Source organism: Urocampus carinirostris, chromosome 6, assembly GCF_059441175.1.
Source record: "Urocampus carinirostris isolate Australia breed hairy pipefish chromosome 6, RoL_Ucar_1.0, whole genome shotgun sequence".
Classification (NCBI taxonomy): domain Eukaryota; kingdom Metazoa; phylum Chordata; class Actinopteri; order Syngnathiformes; family Syngnathidae; genus Urocampus; species Urocampus carinirostris.
Window position 1 is genome coordinate 34200211 of NC_142354.1, and position 17594 is coordinate 34217804.

Sequence of the window (17594 nt, forward strand, 5' to 3'; positions counted from 1 at the left end):
CGTTAAACATCAGGCCCATGTGGGGAGGCCTGACGCATTCATTTTATCTTCCATTTTGTTCTCCCTTTAATTTGATATACCCCTGTTGATACGTTCTTCATAATAAAGGTGGGCAACTTAAAAGGGAAATCCAAAAGACCATCTTGGGAATGTTATTTTGACCCACATCTCAATTTATTGACAGATGATGTATGATATCTTGCTAAACTTTTGTTTAGCGGTGTCAAACTCATTTTAGCTCAGGGCCCATATAGTAGAAAAAAACACTCTCATGGGGACCGGACTAGTAAATGAATAGCATAACAAATGTGCCTTAGCTGTCAGGCTGGGGATCTTTTAGAACACAGGTCGAGACATACAGTAAAATCAAAATTATTTATACATATATATATTTTTAAAGAACCACACCATACATTTTGAGACAAATTTCAACAAAACCGCCAAACACGCTAGACAGAAGATGATTCTTCAGCACATTTTATTTCACTGTGTGACGTTTGCTGATAAAATCTTTGAAAAAATAATAATGCCAGAGCCTGTGTCCTTTATCAATATAAATATACTTATTATTTGTCTCCCTCCCGCTGTCACCTAAGAGTGTTGAGGCTCATTTTTACCGTCATTTTTGTCCTGAATAATGGTTTTAAAACAAGGTGCAAGCAAATTTATTTTGTAAAACAGTCAGAAAATACTGCAAACTTGGATACCAACATATTTTCTTTCAGGGCAGCAAGGCCTTTGTGTTTAGCTCTGCCCATTCCTACCGCCCACCCAATCAAATTGCTCTGGGTGCTTTGCTAGAACGTTCGGGTGTTTACAGTTTGTTCTGTGGCTTTTCATCATAAAATGTCTCAAGAATGAACATAGAATGTTTAATGAGCTTTGATATAAAGAATTATTTAGCGAATTGCAGCTAAAACGGTGTCTGTTGATGTGACACTTTGACTGTAAACTTTAGTCAAGACTGTGCCCTATATATATTGAACAGAAACCTTTTATAGGGGGTGTTGTTTTGGACTCGAGCATGCTGTGATCGGCTCTGCATGTATCAATCCAATAAATAGTTGCGCATATTCTATTGTGTCTCTGAGCCAGATGTACTCATGAAAAAAGCCATATATGGCTCGCTAGCCATATCTTCCCAACCCCTGTTTTAGAGGCTCATTATGATTATGATTCAGGGGTGTTTTATTCAATTCTAAAAAGATTTTTAAGGTTTTTCTCCCCTAAATATTGAGTCGTGATCAACTGTGCATTTCTAAAAATGAATTCACTTCCACTAAAGTTTAATTAAAGGTGCTGCCCTTAACTAGAAAATTTGAGACTGCCGCTATCTTTTTGGGGGTTTGGGTTGATATTTGGATTGTATTTGAAGCAGGCCCTTTCCTAATTTTACCATTTTCAGGCTACACTAACAAAAAAACGGGGCTCTGGTGGCCCCCCAAGTAATTTCAGACTCTTGAGGATCATATAAACTTCTGCAAAGATACCGGTGCTATTTTTTGATATTGCATTTTTAATCCATCTTGCTGAACCATAATTTCCATTTACTGGGCATAAATACTCAGGTTTAGTAGCAAATGTTGCAGTTAAGAGAGACGTCCAATCAAATTGTCGTCGTATTACCTTAAATTTTCTCAGGTTGATAAATGGTGGTAAAAAAATACAGCTACAGTGGTTTGTCTTCTTTGGAAGTGGTGATTTGTCAACATCCATTGGACATATTTAAAAATGTAGGTCATTGTTTGACGTGATGCTGCTCATTTTTCTGCGTGCTTCTCTTAGCATTGTCTCAGAGGCCGGATTAAATCATTTGGTGGGCCTGCTCTGGCCAGCTGGCCGTATGTTTGACATCCCTGGTTTTCACCTTCAAATGTAGGCGTAGCTCGGAGTCTGTTTAAAGAGCTTATTGAAGATTGGCCCTGATTAAGGGCTTGCAACTTTAATTATTACAGTGCCGCTACTCTTGAATGGTGTAGAACGACACCCTCATCTAGTTAAATAATAAAATGTAACGACACCCTTTTACGTCAAGCGTACTGTTGGTAAGTAGATGAATAATGAAGTTTATAACGTTGTAAAACCTTAATAGCGGTAATAAATAGCTTTCCACTGTTTAGAGGAGAAAACATTTACAGGCATGGAGAAATTTATGAGCTTAAGGTCATTTTTTGTTTTCTTTTACGTATCAAAAGATACAAATGTTATTGGAGAATTTAAAAATTGCTTTGAGGACATCCTTTCATCAAAAGACACAAGAGGCCCCCAATTCTTCCGTTAAACTAAAATTGGCCTTTTTTATTTGAGGGTGTGTTTGGGTAATAGAGAGGACACCTTAATGGAGCTCGCTGAGCTATGAGGCCAACAGAGTTGAACTTAGAAAATTGTGACCAACAGTGCAGAGCCGCGTGGTGATATTTTTCTTGCATGGACGCTCTGTTTGTTAAAATCCAAATGTGAATTTGCGTGCCCATTAAAATAACAAGTGTTCCAGACACCCTGATGCAATTTTCTTTTAAGGTTGCATGTCTGTGATGTCGGTGATTTTATTCGCATCGGTTTCTCAGCTTCTGAATTGGTCCTGCAATGACCTTTGCAGCATATTGCATCACATGGCAGATTTGTTCATTTTTTTCTAAATGAAACCTCTAGGCAAGTATAACTCAGACTCCAAGTTGAATGGAAGTTGATTGTGATTTCTCTATTTGCCTTAGCTTTGTCCACGAGAGACATGAGCAGTCCAAGCAGGACCTGAAGTGCCTGGAAGAAACAGTGGTAGGTCACTTATTGTGATGTCACAGGCTGCTTACAGTATATGCTGCAAATTGAGTCTCACTTCTACTCCTGTTTTAGGCACGTGAGCTGCACACCCTCCATAATCTGCGCAAGTTTTTTATACAAGACCTTACCACTCGTGTAAGAAAGGTAAAATCGTTTTTTTATAGCATTACTCAACTAAATCTATTTTTATGAGGATAATTATTATTTTGTTGTTACACTTGTTATTTTTGATGCAGTAATTTGTAAATGTAAATGGTCTGCATTTATATAGTGCTTTACAAGTCTTTGAAGACCCCCCCAAAGCGCTTTACAATGTGCTTCACAATTTTCCCTTTAACACGCTAACTAACCGATAGCAGCGTCAGCCTTGCAAAACAACTACCTGCTATCGGAGGCATTAGGGGTTCAGTGTCTTGCCCAAGGACACTTCGACATATAACATGGAGGAACCTCTACCCCCTGAGTTAATGCCAACCCATTTTCCCTTTTATGTTTATATTTGATGTTCATAAGGACAAAGGAACAATGCAAAGGAGTCTGGTTAGGAAGGAAATAAAGAGAAACAGAGAAAAGATGTGAGGAGAAAAAGGTTTAAATCATTTGAGCTTAAATTTGACAGAGAGATTGAGGAATATGGTACTGGGAAGTTGACATAGGGATGATTAGAAGGAAGAGTAATGATAAATGAATCTCATCTCATCTCATTAGCCGTACCGCTTATCCTCATTAGGGTTGCGGGGGGGCTGGAGCCCATCCCAGCCATCTCCGGGCAGTGGGCAGGGGACACCCTGAACCGGTTGCCAGCCAATTGCAGGGCACACGGGGACAGACAACTCACTCGCTCATTCACACCTAGGGACAATTTGGACTGGCCAATTCACCTGAAATGCATGTTTTTGGAACGTGGGAGGAAACCGGAGTGCCCGGAGGAAACCCACGCAAGCACGGGGAGAACATACAAACTCCGCACAGGAAGTCTGGAGCTGGATTTAAACCCACGCAGGAGGTTCCCATGACATGAACTGTGCCGCACAAACGCTAACCACTGCGCCGCCGTGCTGCCCCTGATGAATGAATGATAAATATTAAATTAAAAGAAACTAAGGGAATCAAGGTGAGAAAAGATGGATCAATCAATAAGAAGGACATAGTTGGGCAGGCAGTATGAAAGAGTCCAGGAAGAAAGAAATCAGGCAGGAAGGAAGGAAGGAAGGAAGGAAGGAAGGAAGGAAGGAAGGAAGGAAGGAAGGAAGGAAGGAAGGAAGGAAGGAAGGAAGGAAGGAAGGAAGGAAGGAAGGAAGGAAGGAAGGAAGGAAAGAAGAACAAATAAAATAATATATAGGCAAACAAACCAATAAGCATAAAAAAGACTTGGCAAACAACTTTTAGATTTTCCTGTCAGCCGCCACAAATATTTGTATTTCAGTTTAAGAACCATAATTTGAAACCATGTTTCTCAAACAGTATTCAATGCCATACAATGAAATCCATCCAGTTGCTGTTTTGGTTTCCCCTGCCAGAGTGCCGAAATGGAGCGTGAAGCCGGCGGTGGCTACGTCACCCAAAAGCAAAAGATTTCCTTTCTGGAGAGCAACCTTGATCAACTCACCAAAGTCCACAAGCAGGTACCACAACAACAAAAAATGTCATTAGTTGCCCATGTTTTCTTTTCCATTAAGTGAGAACACGGTGTACTGTTTGGATTTGGCTCCAGCCCAAAACAACTTCTTTGGAAAGCAACAAATAAATTAAAAGTGGGCGCCGTGTGCTGCTTGCAATGTTGTCGTTCCCCTTTGGGAAAAAACGTCTCAGGATCATCAATCAGCCCAGCGCAGCCATTTCCCACCAGCGTCTCTTTGGGACAATTAAATAAATGAATACATTAAAAAAATAAAAATAAATAAATAAAAAGCGGCAGCAAGCAGCAAAACGCTTTCAGGGAGGCAAGCCGCAGAACAGTGTCTCAAAGAAGTAAAAGCTAGCAAAGCATTTTAAAATTTACATAAAATCACTCCAAAATGGGCACAGCGGCTGAGTGGTAAGCGTGTTCGCGACACAGTTCTGAAAACCTTACTGTGTGGAGTTTGCATGTTCTCCCCATGCTTGCGTGGGTTTCCTCCAAAAACATACATTTGTGGTTATTTGGTCTGTTCAAATTGTCCCTTGGTGTGAGTGAGCAATTGAGTTGTCTGTCTGTGTGCCCTGCGACTGGCTGGCAACCAGTTCAGGGTGTCCCCTGCCCGCCTCCCGAGGACAGCTGAGATGGCCTCTAGCACCCCCGCGATGGATGGACTCCCAAATGCGAAAAGTTACACATTTCAGTAAGATCACAGCTCAAGTAGTTCATGCTCTGCCAGTGGCAACTATGACATTAATCAGAAAAAGTGACTCTGCACATATTTGATGCACAACTTTGTCACTTTAGGATCTTTTTTTATCGTAAATGCTTAGAACTCGTGCAGGATGACGGGTATGATGAAAAATGTGAATCTGTGGTAGTCAGCAGTTTGCCATTGGCAACTACTTCAGCAATCGGAGAAAAAAAGGTTTTATTTATTTTTGGTGTGCATATTCACCAATTAGTGGCCGTTGCTTATTTACCCTAAATGATTTGAACTTGTGCCAAATTTTTTGTTGACATTTAGCCCCGCTGTTTATCCCAAAAACCAAATGAACAAAGGAGTGACTGAAAAAGCTTATTTTAGCCCTGTTCTCTCAACAGTCTAAAATATATTTAGAAAGAATGATGATTGTGATAAAAATTGGAGCAGTAACAGTTAGCATGCATTGTCCGCTACTACTGTATATGTAATTTTGGGCGGAAATTGTTGTCAATTTGTGGTAGTCTTTGATTGTTAATGCTTTGAATTTGTGCAGAATAACAGATATTATAATCATTGGAGAGGGATTAGTGGCTTGCTATTTGCAACTACTGCAACAATCAGGGATAAAAACATTTTTGTCAATTTTTGACAAATATTTGAGTTATGTTTAATTATTTGGTTTTGGTTTGTTATGTTTTGACCATAAATTAGGGATCAGCAACCTGTGGCGTCGCCCTGATGGTTCTATGGAGCCTTTTCAAAAAATGCTTCTTAAAGTTTTCCAAGGCTCTAAGGATTTTTGGATTCAATATTAAATTAGCTACTTTCTTCTTGAGAACCCAATTATTTTGTTTTTAAAAAGCCTTTTACAATAGTTTTATTACATTAGTTTATTATATTTCTTGCAGCTCCAGGCACTCTGTTTTTTTATTTTCTTTAGTGTTACGGCTCTTTCACCATTTTTGTTGCTGGCCCCTACCTTGAATGCTTTGAACTTTTGCAGAGGACAGACACTGTATGATAAAAACATTTGGAGCTGTAGTACATTTTTTTAGTAAATATTTGCTCAGGTTATGGTGTTTCTAACCTCAATGCTTTGTACCAGAGGAATGACACATATGATTAAAATTGGAGCTTGTGTTTTTGTTGATTTTTGGTGGATATTTGTTAAACATATTTACCAAAAGTCAACAAAAACAAATGTCTTTTTTCCTGAATGCTGTCGTAGTAGTCAATGATGGGTTGCCACAACAGCTCCAACTTTTATCAAAGCTGTCATTTCTCACAAGTACAAAGCATTTTGGTTAAAAAAAAAACTGTTAAAAATATTGACAAAAATTTAAAGAGTTTGATCAGGTACTACTACAGCTCATTTCCACAATGTGGTTGAGGTAGCATCTGACAACAGTAAGTATTCTGTCCTGGATAATACGTCAGGGGTATTGACGACAGATAGTGAACAAAGACCGAGGCTTGATTCCAGGTTGAAAGCCTAACTGAAATCCTCTGGTCTTAATGAGTTGTAAAACTGAAGCACAAAAGATACAGAATACTAAATGTTAAATGAAATACAAGACTTAAAACAGACTAATTTTCAATCTATTTTTCCTTATATTCACTTACGTCCTTTACGGTTATAAAGTCAAACATATGTTCTAAATCAGGTGGGGTCATCAGGTAATTAAAACAAAATCAAACCACTAGCATCTTTTTAGAGTATTTACATAGTGACAGTAAGTATGACAAAATGCATTGATTAACATGACATACAAAGCACACTAAGTATCATTGTTTCACACAAAACACACTAATGACATGCAAATGAAGCTTAGCCAAAGGCTAAATGCCTCAACAGTTTACCTAATTAGCATTGTTAAAGCTTAGACATTAGCATAGTTAACACCTATAAACAATCTTTTTAAAATTTAAATGTAACATTTTTTATCACCACATTCAACACAACAAAGCTATAAAACAACTATAAGAACAGTTTACAGCAAGAACTTACAGTTGGTTCCACTCCAAGGTTAATAGAACTGAAATTCAGACAGGGAACATACAGACTGCTTCCAACATGGCTGGTTACAACAGGAAGTGGTTCATGCGGACTACAGACGGTGATAAACTGTAGCTGCAAACTACTACTGGGGGAACCTAACTCCATTCAATAATTGACAGGTTAGCACAGTAAGAGAACATTACAGCTCTAACATTTATCATATCTTTGTTGTCAATATGGAACATTAAAAGGAGCTGTAAGGAATTTGGAACTTTTTCCACTCGCTGCCTCCATCTTGTGTCATCATTGCAGCCTAGTCAGCTCGTCCATTACGCATGTGCGTACGAGCTTTTCTTAGATCCACTCAAATGAAATGTCCTTTTTTCATCTTTCTTGGAGTTTGGGTTTGTGTTTTCACTGTACTCAAAAAATGCCTATTCTTACTGCCACCATGTCTATGCTACACTTACAAATAGAAACCAAAAAAAAACCCTGCAGGGAAGAGCATGTCTCTCCAACACTCCCTTCACCCCCATTTGTCCTACCTAATGTGTTTTGCCCCAAACAGCTTTGTTAAAAATAAGATAAAAGCACCTATAATAGGTGGAAAATAAAGCACAAGGGCTCTTTGAACTCAGTTGGGTATTGTTAACACACACTTAATATAGAAAATATTTATCATACAGCTTTTTCAAGAACACCTCAAGCGATGCACCCCACCTTTAATAACATGCCCAATTTAACCAGGTCGCAAAAGCTCTCTCAGCAATTTCTATACTGTGGGATTTCATGGATTGGCTATGGAACTGAAATTTTTATTTTGTGGGGACAATCTCAAATGTCCATATTCGTTCTTTATCCCAGCTGCTAGTCTTCATTCAGCTCACCGGTGACTTTGAGCCTGTCTTTGCCGACTTGAATGTTCCAAGTAGGATGCAAATTTTGCAGACTCGCCAATTGAAATCTCAAGTGGACATCCAGCGTGGCCGTCGTAAACAAACATAAGCGTGCTGAAGCTCGAACGAAATCTTAATGACTGCTGCAGTAAGCTCATAGCATTGTGCTTCACCTCTTGCTGATGCTGGAGGAATTGAGTACAAACCGGGGGGTCATAAATCAACAAACTCCAGGAGTAAGCGCAGAGGTCCCTGTACTGCAGTTACAACAAAAAGGCACACGTGCGCTCGCTGGTAGCTCAATACAGGAAAGGGGTTAGCAAAGGTTACACTGTCAACTAGAGCTGGACAGCGACTGGCGCAGTCTCCATTATCTCTTCCGACAACAGGGCAATAAATCAAAAATGGAGCAACTAAGTCAGCTTCATCCCACCATGGATATGAAAACCGTGTCACTTAAAAATGTGTTTAAAAATTGATGGCAAAAGTCACCTTCCTAAGCTGTGAAAATATTATCTGATTTAAATATTTCACAAACTTGACTTGGCTGTTTAAACCATTCCATAATTCAAACCGTTAACGATTGGTATCAATTGTGAAGTCATTAATCACGGCTCTCAAAAAATGTTAAATTGGTGAAACGGAGTCTGTGGTTTCCGACAATATTTGATGAGGAAATGTTATGCAGTAAGTCACGCGAAAATAAATGACTAATCAATCATGAAAGTACGATGCAGTAACTACACAAAAATAACCGTGATAATAATCAAAACGAGTCTGGAGAATACAACCCATCCCCTGAACTACTGAGTATACAGTGTTACTACCCTAAATACACAACCAAATGTTTTGCGCATTTTTTGTTGTAAAAATCTTAGAACTTCTACCAGTTAGTCCTGTTAGAGTTTGCATACATCCCTCCATCTACTATTTGCACCGCATATCCTCAGTAGGGTCACGGGGGTGCTGGAGCCCATCCCAGCTATCTTTGGGCAGTAGGCAGGGGATACCCTGAACTGCTTGCCAGCCAATCGCAGGGCACACAGAGACAGTCAACTCACTTGCTCATCAATACCTAGGGACAATTTGGACCGGCCAATTAACCAATTAGCATGCATGTTTTTGGAATGTGGGAGGAAACCGGAGTGCCCGGAGGATACCCACGCAAGCACGAGGAGAACATACAAACTCCGCACAGGAAGGCTGGTAGCGGGATTTGAACCCATGACCTCACAACTGGGCCGCTTGTGACTTATTTGGAGAAATATATTGTGCTTCTTTCATTGCATTATTGTTACGATGCACTATTCTTTTTCATTGCACTGTTATTATAACCTAGGACAATTTTTAAGCCCTAAGTTGTAGATATTTTTGCCTATTTACCCTGACATTCTTTTATCCTTTTTGTGTTAAAAGTTTTTTTTCATGTTTACCTTGGAGTGCCATGTCTAAGCCCCCTTTAAAAGCTGCAGTCAGTCCTTTGTGCTGACTGCAGCTTTTAAAGGGGGCAGTGTGTATTATTTGACAACATGATATCAGTGTATGATGTGCGACAAAAAGCATTAGGACAAATACGAAGTACGGAGGCTCAGAGTGATCAAAACACACCAATTTATTCTTATTTTTTCTTAGCCCCTTTGAGGTTTTTGGATACTCGTGGAAGCAAGATGACGGACAATTATGTCAGCTCTTTATAGATGAGGCTCATGTTCTGAAAAATCAACGCAAATCTCTAAGCCGATGAGTGTTTTTAAGAAATAAAACGCTTATGTTTAAATCAATATTGATTTTGTTACGAATTGATAGGTTAAAAGTTTTGTAGACATTCAAAATATGGAGAAAAAACATCAATGGATTTTTAACTTGCAAGGAGGACAAGGAGAGAAGCCTTTAAATAGGAAAGTCGAACCTGTTCTAAAAGCCATCCTCTCGGCCGTTTCCTTTATTAAGTCAAGTCATGTCATGTTTATTCATATAGCCCTTAATCACAAAATGTCTCAAAGGGCTGCACAGACCACAGATTATTGCAAACCACAGACAATTATGACACCATCCCCTGATCTAAAACCTAGATGAGGGCAAATAATACACGGATATTGTCAACATACAATATAGGTTATTCATATGCTATAGAATAGAAGTGTGTTTTAAGCTTAGATTTAAACATTTCCGCTGAGGTTGCAGATCGAATCTCAGGGGGAAGAGCATTCCACAGCACCGGGGCCTGAATGGAGAACACTCCCACGCCTGCGGATCTCCTCTTGGCTCTTGGGATCACGAGTAGACCAGCATTTTCAGAGCGAAGGCTCCGGACCAGAACATAGAGAGAAATTCAATCTTGATTCCAGACCGAAGTTTGGACAAGAAGGCTCTTGGGCATCTTTTCAGCCGTCAGTGGTCTCTTTAACCTGGATGTCGTCTTTAGGCGAAGCAACCGAGACATCAGGGGGAGCGGGTGAGGCCGGCTTATTGGACGACCGAGGCGGCAGGGTCTGCACACTGGAAGAAGGAGGGGGCGTGGCCTACTTGCCAATGATGTTGGCGAGAATTTTTGAATCCCACAGCCATGTCGAACATCTGCAAGCTGTCGGCGGCGGCGACCATTCGGCTCACATTGTGTTTTCCTAATGGAGCCTGCCTGTGTAGACTATGTCCAAGAGGTAGCCTAACTCCTGAGAAGATACCAAGTTTGTGTCGATCGCGACGGTATCAGAGAAATTCAGCAGTGACCTGAAAAGCATACATCTCATAGGTTACCTAAACAGATTCGTCCTAAAAGGTGTGGAAATCTCAGAACATCAACACAATTGGCCAATAGCGACAATCATGTAATAGTCAAAACAACAATCAACAGTATGCAGGTGTCCAATATCAAAAAAATATTTCACTTATCCGCTACGAGGAACTAAATAATACACACTGTCCCTTTGATATCAAAGTCAAATAATAATATATTTTACAATACTAACGTATCCAGTTAGCTTTGCCGATGCTCGTATTAAGGATGTTTTGACCAAAACTGGCTGTCTGTGTACTTCTTTTAAGGGTGGGAGAAGGTTATAACTGCAACCACAACAGTTTAACTTTACTTTGCGTGTGTTACAGCTTGTACGCGACAACGCTGACCTCCGTTGTGAGCTGCCAAAGCTGGAGAAGCGTCTTCGGTCCACAGCCGAGCGGGTCAAGGCCTTGGAAGGGGCCCTTAAGGAGGCCAAAGAAGGAGCTATAAAGGACCGGCAGCGCTACCAGCAGGAAGTGGAGCGCATCAAAGACGTCATGATGAGGTCCAGGAACCCCTTCCGGCGGCCTCACGCCGCACATATAGGTATGCTATGTTGAGGTCTGCTTTTGTTAATTTTAGTGCTGGGTTGACACTGTGCCTCCAAGTGCCCAAAGTTATGTATAAAGGCTTGGGGAGTTAAAGGAAACATGAAACGTCATTACGTATTCAGGATACAAAAAACATGTAATTGTATTCTGTAACAGCTGAGTGGTTAGCCCGTCCGTGGTACAGTTATGAGGTCATGGGTTTAAATCCATCAGGCAGCCTGTGCGGAGTTTGAATGTTCTCCCCGTACTTGTTTCCTCCCACATTCCAAACATGCACGTCAGGTTTATTGGCTGGTCCAAATTATCCCTAGGTGTGTATGAGTGAGCGATTGTCTCTTGAGACCTGTGACTGGCAGGCAATCAGTTCAGGGCGTCCCCTGCCCACAGCCTGGAGATGGCTGTGATGGGCTCTAGCACCCCCGGGACCCTACTGAGGATAAGCGGGGTGGAAATTGGATGTATAAACAAACACCCCAATGTTTTGGGTCTAAAACAAAAAAACTGTTTTGGGAGTTTTTTGAGGATGTTATAAACCGGGGGTTGCCAACGTTTTGAAGCTGAGATCTACTTTTCGTTACTAATTAGCTCAAAGGGCACTCAGTTTAATATGCAAAATAAAATAAAAACTAATCATGTTATTACTATGTTGTTAATATGTTATTGAAATGATATGCAATTAAAAACTCTATTAAACACTGAAACTAACGAACAAATTATTTGTATAGGTTTAAGAATGTTTTTAACAAATATACTGTATAGATGTTTGTTTCAATCTATTTTTTTTTACAAATACTGTAAGTATCATACTATCTAATAATAATAAGTGAGGGGACTATTTAGCCCAGGAGGTCTCCAACATGGAGCCCATTAAAGAGAGCTGAGGTGCCCACAGACCTGTTCCGAAAATAGCTCACAAGTGTTGGGTCATTGTGATTTTCTAGTAAAAAAAAGATTGTGGTTGACTTAGTCTATTAAACCCTACTCATGATGATTAACCTGTTCATAACATAGTAATAACATAGTAACAACATATTAATGACATGGTTATTTTTTAAATGCATACTAAACTGGGTGTCTTTTGTGCTAATTAGTAGCCAAAAGTAGCTCTTGGCTTAAAATAGTTTGGAGACCCCTGGTTTAGCCAATCAGAATACAAAACACAAGGTACGATGCAAATCCGTGAGGTAGCAAAACGGTTACTAGTAAACCGCGTTATGGTGAAGAATTACTGTACCCAAAAATATGCTTGGCAGTGTAAACTAAGACATGAAAAAACGTTGCTAGGAGCTTCATCTAATTTCGGTGTATTTTAATAGATTACCAATAATTATGAACTTTTCACACGAGACGCCGGCTGACTGGGTGTTTCATCACCCTCATAACTGATAATTGCTCATGAATTGCACCGTGAGAAAGAGATCCAACATTTTCCTGCTATGATGTATGCAAGAAGCGTCTACGTGATTTTTCTATCTTGCATGAACTTGTACAAGACCACATTCCCTGTTCTGAATTTAAATACGATTTGAAAGGGAAGGGGCGCAAAGGTCCAAATCGCTTCTTTCGGTATCGCTCTAGGATGAACTTGAGTGTTGTTTATTTCGAAGATGTTATCCAACGCGTATTCCATTTCCTGCAGTCTGGCAGCGTGGCCACACAGCAAAAGGTGCACTAGAAAAGTGTTTTTCTTAACATCAAAACGGGAATATTTTACCTATAGGAGACTTCAAACCTTCTTAAACCACACAGATAGGGGGTTTCTCAAATATTTGACTTTAAAATTCACTATTTGGGAGTAATATTGTTTTAGCCTGACTTGAGCTATTTGATTTTACTTTGAAAAGTTATTGCTTCCTCTCTTGCTACATGGTACGGTCCTGTCTATGCCAAGAACTAAATTATCATGAATATGTTTTCTGGGATGTAATCGAACACATTTTAAGTGTAAGAATACATGGATTTAAACATTTTATGTCATGATAAGCTTATTCGTTTTTAATATTGGACGCCTGCAAAGGCGATTTCATAGGATGTCATTTTGTTATTTTTGCGCACCTTTGTTGGTTGTGTTGACCTTTACATCATTGTCGCTATCGGCCAATTATGTTGCTGTTCTTTGATACCCACAGCCGTTAGGGCTGATCTGCTTTTGTAACCTAGGCGATGTAATAAAAATAAAAATCTTAGGGGAGGGCCTATAGAACAGGTTGGCATTTTTTTATCTGAAGGCTTTTCTTCCTGTCAAGTCGAGTCAAGCCATGTTTATTTGTATAGGTTTTAATCACAAGGAGTCTCAAAGGGCTGCACAGAATGCAGACTAATATTACTGTATTTTAAAGATATTTTCCCCCAATATTCTCTTTTTTGGTTGTTGATTTTTCTGTTGTAATGATCTATAGACTGTACATAGTGTATGTAATGATTATTTATTGAGAGTGTTATGCTTTGAGGCGATTTCATTTTTGGAAAGGTTTATGTTCTTTGGTATGCTGAGAAACAAATCGAATAAACTTCAACTTCAACTCAAATTAAGTACCATAAGAGACACAAACATAATCCATTGATGTCTTCTCTCCTAATTTCAAAATAAACTTTGAATTTATCAATAATAGAATACCATTTATTTTTGCATTAAATTCCAACCACAGCTTTTGTTGATGCTATTACCAAAATGTTTTGGTCACAATCAGGTAGATTGAACTTTATTTTCAAATTTTTCATCCCACACATGATGTCGCATTTTGTTTTTATAAACTACTGCATTTGGAGTCTCTTTTAAAAAGATTATTATGGAGGACTCGGGGCAGTACGGCAGATGGGTGGTTAGTGCGAAGCCCCACAGTGCAGAGGTTCAGGGTTCAAGTCCAGCTATCGCAGGTTCCCCGTGTGGAGTTTGTATGTTCTCCCCATGCCTGCGTGCATTTCCTCTGGGCACTCCAGTTTCCTCCCACATTCCCTAAAACATGCATGTCAGGTTAATTGGTGGCTCCAAAAATTGTCCCTAGGTGTGAATGAGCGAGTCAGTTGTTTGTTTCTGTGTGCCAACCAGTTCAGGGTGTCCCCTGCCCTCTGCCCGAAGATAGCTGGTTTGGGCTCCAGCACTCCCGCGACCCTACTGAGGATAAGCGGTGAAGATATTGGATGGATGGATTATGGAGGACTCGTGAATTTGCTTTATTTTAGAAAATTGTTCTTTAATCTCTTGCTGCAGCATGAAAAATGTGTGGTTATCGGGCAATCTAGTGATTTGTGGTAAGGCATTTATCTATTAAAGTGGTTGGCTAAACAAGAAAGATCAAAAAGAAGGTTTGCATTCTTAAGGTCAATGATGATTTCTCTTTGATGCATTTAAGCGCCTCTCTATTTTCCCAGCCAAGCCTGTGCGACCTGGCCAGGCATCGCCCACGCATACCATCTTCACCCGAGGCGTCAGCGAGCAACCTCTTTCAGGGAGCGACACCGTTCATCAACATGCTACCGACCTGGAGCCAGAAAGCGATCGCCCGGCCTCTGAAAACAACCAAAATCGACCCGCCGGAGCCTTGGACCACCTGAACAACACTCAGAAGATGTGAGTTTGTATGGAATTCCCAGTGTTAGGCGCCTTACTGAATAACAGTAGTTATTGTAGTTACAGTTCCTAGATACTTAATTTAAAAAGTAAATCAGTTACCCCTCACCTTACTGATACCATAAAGTAGTGTGTTACTCTGAAAGTATCTATCTAGTTACAAATTACTGTATATACTCAAACAAAAGATGAGCCCCTAAAATTGCTTTGAAACAGCCATATAATAAAATAAATAGAAGAAAACATGTATAGCAACTTGTGGATTAGTGAAGGCTTCATATTTATTGGCTTGTGTAATCGTAACCGCTTGCAAACAAACACTTAACCGAGACACTCCATATCCATTTTGTGTCTGGACTTAGAAATATCTCTTTTTCTGGGTACTCTCCCAGACATTTTATTTTTTTCACTAGGCATGAATAATTACACTAATAAAAAGACCAAAATTCAGCACAATTTTACGGTAAATTCTGTGCTCACATTCGCCCCATTGATTTCCTGTTGGTTTGTTGTTCCTGTATAAGACACGCCTTCTTCCCCATGTGCTGCCTACCATTTGTACTGGTGACCCACAATCAAATATGCATATATAAGCTGACCTTTTGATTTAGGTTTTTTATAGTTTTAAATATGGCTTAGATGCACGTATGCACGGTAATGAAATCATCCCTATGAGGAGAAATGTATCATTCTCATACTTGATGACTCGTGCTGGTGGATTGATGGTTGTATATGAAAATGTGAATAGTGTAGGAGTATTCAAACTTCATAAGACACTATAATTCATCGTCTGTAGGTAATACGTACCGTATTTTCCGCACTATAAGGCGCACCTAAAAGTCTTAATTTTTTTCAAAAGCTGACCATGCGCCTTATAACACAGTGCGCCTTATATATGGCTCAATATTAAATTCCCAAGGTTTCGCAACTTACTCAACGGCCGCCGACTTGATTTTACCCCGAACAAGGAGTAGTCCGCGGTATATGCTGGCATTTATATACCGGCGTTTCATTGGCTAACCAATGTGTCAATCATCATTTGAATCGATCACTGTTGGCTTAAGTTATTCGGAGCCTCGGATTGGCTAGATGCCCAAAACAAACCCTTCAATCGGACGAGCTTAGCAATGGCGTAGCAAGCTTGCTACAGTACGCCATAAAGAAACATGTTTCATTAGTCTGTATTTGTAAATATTCTACTCTCCTGGATTTACTTCACTCACGGTTGTAAGAAGACCATGATTGCGTATCATTATTGAACGTGAGAACTTGGGTGAGTTATGCGGCTTTATATTTTCCCGGTATCTTGTTTTAGAACTATCTTGATGTTGCTGTGATGAGTTGAGTGAATTAAACTCAATTCCAAGTGTTTATTGTCATATGCACAGTAAAGTTGTGAGCGAAAATAGAAACATAGAAATGTTTGGCATTTCTTGAATCCCAAGACTTCAACCTTCCGAATGATATTTGAAATGACGCATTTAAGTGACATCGTACGGACACCGCATCCGCACGTGTCTACGACACGTATTTGCTTCTTTGCAAGCTTTGGGAATATTAAAAGGGGGTAATCAGTTTGACTGAATCATCTGACTGTTTTGTCGACGTTCCCATTGTAGCGCCTTATAATCCGGTGCGCCTTATCTATGGAAGATATAGGACCAAAAACTATTTTTTGGGGGTGCGCCCTATAACACGGTGCGCCCTATAGTGCGGAAAATACGGTAACAGGATAACTCTGTAACACCTCATGGAGTAACAATTGTAAAGTTACTGCATTTTATTACAGTATTCGTTATTAATAGCGTTCCAGGAACGCGTTCCTTTGTAACTGGTTGGTCCTAACACTGCAATGTAATAGAAGGACAACTTTAGGTTAACCAAAGACTCCCTGTTTGCAAATTCAACGTGAATCAGTATCATATTAATTTGAATATTGATGCACCACAAAACGAAGCAAACCTTTGATTAAGTAACCTTCAAGAGCCTTTGACTGGCCTCTCACAGGCTCTCTAAATAAAGCCAAAGCCTGTTGCTTTGAAAGTGTTTTTATAGCAATATGATAAATTACACAGGTGAAACTGCTGAACTCTTCTGCATTTATTAATTTCAATATTCAAAATACAAAACTTTTGCAAAGATATAAGCCGTCACAGCAAAAAGTTTTCATAACGCTTCAACTTTTTCATATTTTTTCTTACGGCCTTATTTAAATATGGCCAATGGCTTAGTTTTTCTTAATGAAGTGAATTACCGGTATCATAACATTATTTGTTTGGATAAGTATGCACACTTCCAATTTGCACTTCATGATCAATGTAATGTAAACTTGTCACACAAAGTAACATGATTTTTTCTCAACCCTGCCTAATTTCAATGATTTACTAATTTGTATATCGTGGAACAATAAAATATTAAAAATAATTACTCATAATAATTAAAAGTAAACTAAGGTTCATTTAAACTGGGACTTGACATGATTTTACATTAAAATGTTCTTTATAAAATCGGTTGTATATATGACATTTCATTAACTCTATATTTAACATCCATTAATCTTTCATTTGTAGGGGAATTTACTCCCCACACTTTTGGCATTTGAATCTGAACATCAATGAGAGTGTTTCCCCTCCAGAGAAAAGCAAAGCAGCAGAAACATTATTTCAGCATTTTCTTCCTCGTACAAAATGTCT

The 17594-nt window shown here is 39.4% G+C and overlaps 1 protein-coding gene across 2 annotated transcripts in view; it reads left to right on the forward strand.

Moving 5' to 3' along the window:
* Positions 1 to 17594, forward strand: part of kif5ab (kinesin family member 5A, b) — a 128910-nt gene that overhangs the window by 96514 nt on the left and 14802 nt on the right. For both annotated transcript variants that reach the window (XM_088338826.1, XM_088338827.1), the window contains 5 exons: positions 2715 to 2775; positions 2854 to 2925; positions 4302 to 4406; positions 11106 to 11325; positions 14703 to 14901. In XM_088338826.1, the coding sequence (XP_088194952.1) occupies positions 2715 to 2775; positions 2854 to 2925; positions 4302 to 4406; positions 11106 to 11325; positions 14703 to 14901 (657 nt within the window). The remainder of the gene's footprint in view (positions 1 to 2714; positions 2776 to 2853; positions 2926 to 4301; positions 4407 to 11105; positions 11326 to 14702; positions 14902 to 17594) is intronic.